The sequence below is a fragment of the Oratosquilla oratoria genome, chromosome 12, assembly GCF_046742065.1.
Source record: "Oratosquilla oratoria isolate Oo_2021 chromosome 12, ASM4674206v1, whole genome shotgun sequence".
In the NCBI taxonomy this organism is placed as follows: Eukaryota; Metazoa; Arthropoda; class Malacostraca; order Stomatopoda; family Squillidae; genus Oratosquilla; species Oratosquilla oratoria.
The window spans coordinates 46,027,744-46,035,243 of record NC_134788.1 but is presented as its reverse complement, the minus strand read 5'-3'; the positions used below and the strand labels follow the sequence as shown (position 1 = coordinate 46,035,243).

The following is a 7,500-nucleotide window of genomic DNA, read 5'->3' as shown; positions in this document are numbered from 1 at the left end:
ACTTCCTCCTCCTTCATCTTCCACTTCCTCCTCCTCCTCCTCTTCATCTTCCACTTCCTCCTCTTCATCTTCCACTTCCTCCTCCTCCTCCTCCTCTTCATCTTCCACTTCCTCCTCCTCCTCTTCATCTTCCACTTCCTCCTCCTCCTCTTCATCTTCCACTTCCTCCTTCATCATCCACTTCCTCCTCCTCCTTCATCTTCCACTTCCTCCTCCTCCTCCTCTTCATCTTCCACTTCCTCCTCCTCTTCATCTTCCACTTCCTCCTCCTCCTCTTCATCTTCCACTTCCTCCTCCTCCTCCTCTTCATCTTCCACTTCCTCCTCCTCCTCCTCCTCTTCATCTTCCACTTCCTCCTCTTCATCTTCCACTTCCTCCTCCTCCTCCTCTTCATCTTCCACTTCCTCCTCCTCCTCCTCTTCATCTTCCACTTCCTCCTCCTCCTCCTCTTCATCTTCCACTTCCTCCTCCTCCTCTTCATCTTCCACTTCCTCCTCCTCTTCATCTTCCACTTCCTCCTCCTCTTCATCTTCCACCTCCTCCTCTTCATTTTCCACTTCCTCCTCCTCCTCCTCCTCTTCATCTTCATCTTCCACTTCCTCCTCTTTTTCATCTTCCACTTCCTCCTCTTCTTCATCTTCCACTTCCTCCTCCTCTTCATCTTCCACTTCCTCCCCCTCTTCATCTTCCACTTCCTCCTCCTCTTCATCTTCCACTTCCTCCTCCTCCTCTTCATCTTCCACTTCCTCCTCCTCCTCTTCATCTTCCACTTCCTCCTCTTCTTCATCTTCCACTTCCTCCTCTTCTTCATCTTCCACTTCCTCCTCTTCTTCATCTTCCACTTCCTCCTCCTCTTCATCTTCCACTTCCTCCTCCTCTTCATCTTCCTCTTCCCCCTCCTTCATCTTCCACTTCCTCCTCCTCCTCCTCTTCATCTTCCACTTCCTCCTCCTCCTCTTCTTGCTCCTCCCCTTCCTCCTCCCCTTCCTCCTCTTCTTCCTCCTCTTCTTCCTCCTCCTCTTCCTCTTCTACCTCTTCCTCTTCTACCTCCTTCCCTTCCTCCTCTTCCTCCTCCTCTTCTACTTCCTTCCCTTCCTCCTCCTACCTCCTTCACTTCCTCCTCCTCTTCCTCCTCTTCTACCTCCTTCCCTTCCTCCTCTTCCTCTTCTACCTCCTTCCCTTACTCCTCTTCTTCCTCTTCCTTTTCTACCTCCTACCCTTCCTCCTCTTCCTCTTCTACCTCCTTCCCTTACTCCTCTTCTTCCTCTTCCTTTTCTACCTCCTACCCTTCCTCCTCTTCTTCATTTTCCTCCTCATCTTCCTCTTCCTCCTCCTCATCTTCCTCTTCCTCCTCATCTTCCTCTTCCTCCTCATCTTCCTCTTCCTCCTCATCTTCCTCTTACTCCCCCTCTTTTTGTTCCTCTTCCTCCTCCTCCTCCTCTTCTTCCTCTTCCTCCTCCTCCTCTTCCTCCTCCTCTTCCTCCTCCTCCTCCTCTTCTTCCTCTTCCTCCTCCTCTTCTTCCTCTTCCTCCTCTTCTTCCTCTTCCTCCTCTTCTTCCTCTTCCTCCTCTTCTTCCTCTTCCTCTTCCTCCTCCTCTTCTTCCTCTTCCTCCTCTTCTTCCTCTTCCTCCTCTTCTTCCTCTTCCTCCTCTTCTTCCTCTTCCTCCTCTTCTTCCTCTTCCTCCTCTTCTTCCTCTTCCTCCTCTTCTTCCTCTTCCTCCTCCTCTTCATCTTTCTCTTCCCTTTCTTTCTCTTCCTCTTCTCCTCCTCTTCTACCTCCTTATCTTCCCCCTCCTCTTGTACCTCTTCCTCCTCATCTTTCTCTTCTCACTCCTCTTCCTCCTCCTCTTCCTCTTCTTCCTCACATCCTCACTGTCAACGCCTATGCAGTCTCACATTCTTCAGATCGTGAGAAGCTCGACAATGAACAAGATAAGGATGGTGAAGGCTGCAAGAGACCCTAGGGCCTACACTAGACAGTTCCATGTCCATTATCACCTATCATCCCAATCCATAAAGTTTTGTTCATCTTCTCTTGCAACAACCGAGAGTTTCGGCGCTCGCTAATTACGTGGTTACTAAGTCTATTCAATTCAGTAATCACTCAACTGATCAACCAATTCTTGCCTATTTCCTTCATAAACCTCAATGGGTCCAATTTAATCCCATAACTACGATTCCTGCCCTGTTGTCTTAATATGATGACCTTGCCTCCTCACCATGTTCAAACCCTTGATCCACTTCAACACCTCTATGAGATCGCACCTTCCGTTTCGCAGGTCCTTTCGGCCGTGGTCGACAGTTCCGCCGTTTACATAACTACGATCCCTGCCCTGTTGTCTTAATATGATGACCTTGCCTCCTCACCTTGTTCAAACCCTTGAACCACTTCAACACCTCTATGAGATCGCACTCTCCGTTTCGCAGGTCCTTTCGGCCGTGGTCGACAGTTCCGCCGTTACCTCGTACGAGTTGTCTCCCTCAATTGGTCCAATTTAATCCCATTACTACGATTTCTGCCCTGTTGTCTTAATATGATGACCTTTCCTCCTCCCTTGTTTAAACCCTTGATCCACTTCAACACCTCTATGAGATCGCACCTTCCGTTTCGCAGGTCCTTTCGGCCGTGGTCGACAGTTCCGCCGTTACCTCGTACGAGTTGTCTCCCGAGGACAAGGTCGTGGCCAGCGCCACCTCCCTCGAGACACACGTCCTTAGGGTCGAGATCAGACGAACCTCCGGAGGCCAGGTCTCCTCCAGGCAGGACCTCGTTCTTCAGAGTAAGTGGCCGAGGTCGTCCTCGTAAAGAGGGTCTAACGCAGTGGTTCTTAACCCCTGGGTCGCGACCCAAATTTGGGTCGCCAAGCCATTTTATTGGGTCGCTAAGGGTTTGCAGAAAATAATTATTTTTCCACTACAAATATATTATAATTATATACTGTAATAATTAAAATACATGATGCCTAGTTTTAGGATTCTAAGCAGACCATGATTAAATAAAGAATAAATAAAACCCGCTTTTAAAAGCATAATCATATTACTTATAAAGACAATTCGTATATCTATGTAGGCTTGGGTCGCGATGCTTGATTTGTGCAAAATTTTGGGTCGCTGCCAAAAAAGGTTAAGAACCACTGGTCTAACGGTTCGTCGAAGGCGGTTCGACAGACACGTGTTTAAAGTGATGTGTGAACGTGTGAACGGGGTATTTGGAGCTTTACAAAGGATTACAAAGATGGAGCATGCCGACAGGAGACTTTTTGGTTCATAACTAGGTCGGATGCAAAAATATATATATATATATAAACAATAAAAAAAAATAGATAAAAAGAATTATAATAATATAAATAAGGATGAATTAAATGAATAATGCATAGGTAGTTAAATGATAAACCAACAGGTAAATAGTAAATAATAATAAACTGACAAATAAATAATACTAAATGGAAATCAAGCAAATGATAAATAGACAAATAATAACAAACAAATAATCAAATAATATAAAATGAATGGCCGTCATTACACCATCTTGCTTAAATGTTTATTTAAACGAATCTTAAAGCTTTGAACTGAACTACATTACTTAGATCATACCCCGTTTTTATGTCGTGCTGTTGTTTAACCACAAGGAGAGGCCACATCGAGCATTTATTTATATCGTAATGCATCCTCCATATCCCGCTTTTGTAATTCTTTGTACATACATATACGAAAGGCTTTTTTCCCTTTACTAGGAAGGTAGCCAAAAAAAAAAATAAAAAAAAAGGCATAGAAATCACTCGGTGGTGGATCCAGATTTTTTTTGGGGGGGGGGGGGGTGCTGAACTATGTATGAGTGAGTGTGAAGAGAGCGAAGCTACCCGAATCAGCTGGGGGATTTGAAATATGAACAATTTTAGAAGCATTTTGAAGTTTGCAAAGGTATATTGAGGAAATGGTCAATAAATTAGATTGCAATGGCAAAAACCTTTATACACATGCACATACATGGCTCTTCCTGAAAAGTAGAATACAAGAATGGCAAAAAATAAAACAGAATAAAATAAAATAAAAATATATAAACAAAAACTGTTATGAAAGTGTTAACTGCATTTCATATATTTAATATACTGTAACATTAGTGATGATAGTTCACATAAACATCAACCTCCTGTTTTTTTGAGATTTGATAACACTATTTTAACTTCAATAGTTCTCTGACAATGGGATGTTAAAGGCAAAAAAATTTTTGTGGGGGGGGCTTCAACCCCCAATGGATCCGCCACTGAAACCACTCCCATCCATTCCATCCCCAACACACTCCACTCCCCTCCACCCTCTTCCCTCCCTCACATCTTGGCACCTCCTGGATGATGGGTCATCCCTGCATCTTGTCCACTGCCGTGGGTCAGAAGCAGTGTCACAAGACAGCACATCCACAGCAAGGCCGCTTCATTAATTTGGTGACCCCCCCCCTCTCTGTCCCCTCATGCAGAAAAGGAGAAGACAGGGGAAAATCCCTTCGGGCTGCGTCAGTTTATTTCTCATACATACTCCCTCACCCTCCAACCCCCACCCCCTCATGTATCACAGCATCATTCATACACAACCCTTCTCCATTCACCCCATCTTCTGTCCTCTCCCGTCCTTCCTCTAATCCCACAAAATTGCATCCCGTGGCCTGTCTTGTGACTGTGCCCTCCCCACCCCTTCGGGGTACCCTAAGGACCATAGTACCAGAACCAGTGTCCTACACGGTCCTGTACACCTGTCGAAGTTGGTGAAGTAATTCGAGTTCCTCCTGCAGAGCGCTCTGGAGCTTCGTCAAAGCTGAGTGGTTTGACAGCGGCTGATGCTGTGGCTGAGGCATCGAAGCAGAGACGTCAGACGCTGGTGACCAGCAACCTGGCCACCGCTGTCGAACCCAAGGAGTGCATCGCTTGCCGAACTGTGAGTACAAACTCCGTAGATCCTCTTTGATTACAGGAAACCAGGGGACCAGTTGTCTCAACGATGCTCATTAACCCATTCAACTCCGATGACAAGATGTCTTGTCATTTGGTCAAATAAAACAAAAAATCATAAAACACCAAAATGTTTGATCAAACACCAGAAAAATATGACGTCAGTCCTCGCTTCGCTGCGAGCGAAGCGAGGACTGACGTCATATTTTTCTGGTGTTTGATCAAACATTTTGGTGTTTTATGATTTTTTGTTTTATTTGACCAAATGACAAGACATCTTGTCATCGGAGTTGAATGGGTTAAACAATTGTCTAGGACAGCGTTTCTCAACCTTTTTACCCTTGCATAACCTTTGAAATAAATTGCATGTCTCAAGAAACTCCTGTGGCAAAAAGAAAAAAAAAAAAAAAGTCTTTCTCATTTTATTTTCATTATGATAATAGGTTAGATAGGATGATGTCTGTATTACATTATTACAATAACCAAGAATATGTTGTGCTTGTTTAATTATATTACCTATATAGAATTAAATAAAAAATCAAAAGTGCATTAGCTTATCTCACTTGTTCTCGCAGAACCCTTAGGGACCTTTTGTGGAACCCTGGTTGAGAAACGCTGGTCTAGGGCAATAATACTTTGTTTTGGAGTTGGGCTGATATACTTCAAGCAAATGCCACTGGAGTCACAAAAAACAAAAAAGTAGTGCTCTAAACAATCTTTTGACAAACGTCGTTGAGCCATGAATGATCATCGTTGAGTGATAATCTATTGATTAAACCGAGTAAAACGTGCTTTTACATTGAGAATCATGGGTTGAAATGTTAAGAAAAAAGATCCCCATTGAACCAAAAACTTGCAAAAAATAAACAAAAATGCTAGGAAAGATTAGGAGAAATTAGGAACGAATATTATAATAGTGAAAATAGATTGCAAAATTGGTGGATTTTTTTTTTTTTATTTTTTTTTTTTTTTTTTTTTTTTTTTTAAATTTTATTTTTTTTTTTTTTTTTTTTTTTTTTTTTTTTTTTTTTTTTTTTTTTTTTTTTTTTTTTTTTTTTTTTTTTTTTTTTTTATCCCTGGAATATGTACCTAACATTAAGTCATAACCAGGAGATGACAGATCCGGGGATAAGGAAAGGCACTTGCAGAAGGCAAAAAGATGTGTGGGCCGAGTGCCCACACCAATGGCAAATCCAGGGTCAGGGGCTTCACCTCCCCCCCCCAAAAAAAAAAAATCATCACCTCATTGTAGAGATCAAGAAATCTGCTTTGTGTACACCAGTAAATGGCAGAAAGCAGTAGTACAGTGGCAGAATTTTTTTTTTTTTTTTTTTTGGCATTTAATAAAAACCCGCAGAATAATTGGAAGATTCAACACATTACTGAGGGTAAATCTTTAAAAAATGTAAGAATAAATATTACTTTCATCCAGTATTTTGAAATAAACTAAATTAAGTGAGAACACATATTTCAATTTATATTCATAAATAATCATCATATTCATGCAACGTAGTATAAAAGCATTATCTGTACAGATGCTCCTCTACTTACGTTCATTCGTTGTACATTTTTTCGATTTTATGTTTGAACTGACTGTAAATTTTTTTTGTAAAAACAGTTTTTTTTTAGTCAATTTTTTAGTTAAAGCGCTCTCCGTAGTACGAGACGTTCAAAGGATACTTACGCATAATGCTGCGTCCATTGTTTACATGGCACAAATGACAGACTGAACGTGCCTTGCCTCCTCCTCCTCCCCCTCCTCCTTCTCCTCCACCATCTCACTTTATGTTACTTGAATTTAATCTATTTGAAATTAATGTTATTATTTTACAGTGTTATGTTTATAATTAATGATTTAGGGGTGTTTTATAAGATACAGTAATAGAATTTATGGATGTATAGTACAGTATGAACGGTCATACATTACTGGAACGTACAGTAACAACTTACATTCATTTTCACGTTACATTCGGCCATTCGGAACGTAACTAAAACGTAAGTTGAGGAGCGTCTGTATTTACAAAATTCAGGTTAATACCCCCCCCCCCCCCCCGCATCATTTGTATTTACAAAATTCAGGTTAGCGTCCCACAAACTTTATCCTGGATCTGCCACTGGTCATCAATGGAAGAGGTTTTCTTGAGAATGGAGAAGAAACTAAGTGAGAAATTCACAAACTTTAACTTCTTCAATACAAGTCAAATTATGTACGATGCATCATACTACTCGCATTATACAACACAAAGTCGCTGCTGTATCACTTGGTCTCTTTTACTCTGAGTAATAATAAACACAGAAATCGTGATCAAACCAGTTCATATAATCTAGGGGTCACTCAGCTACAACTACAAAATAAATATAATTGTGACGCCAACATCCTCATCTATTCACACACACCTCATGACGTAGACGTCATCATATAGAAAAGAAGTTAAGAAGGATTAGGTTAGTTGTTGTTGTCGTCATTCCCTAGACCAGCGTTTCTCAACCTTTTTACCCTTGCGTAACCTTTAAAATAAATTGCATGTCTCAAGGAACCCTTGCGCAAAAAAAAAAA

General features: G+C 41.8%; 1 protein-coding gene across 1 annotated transcript in view; it reads left to right on the top strand.

Annotated features, from left to right (window-relative positions):
* Positions 1-4,929, top strand: part of Mtp (microsomal triacylglycerol transfer protein) — a gene marked incomplete at its 3' end in the record, with an annotated part of 59,424 nt that extends 54,495 nt beyond the window's left edge. The window contains 2 exon segments of the mRNA XM_076195741.1: positions 2,615-2,780; positions 4,787-4,929. Of these exon segments, the coding sequence (XP_076051856.1) occupies positions 2,615-2,780; positions 4,787-4,929 (309 nt within the window).
* Positions 4,930-7,500: the final 2,571 nt, after the last annotated feature.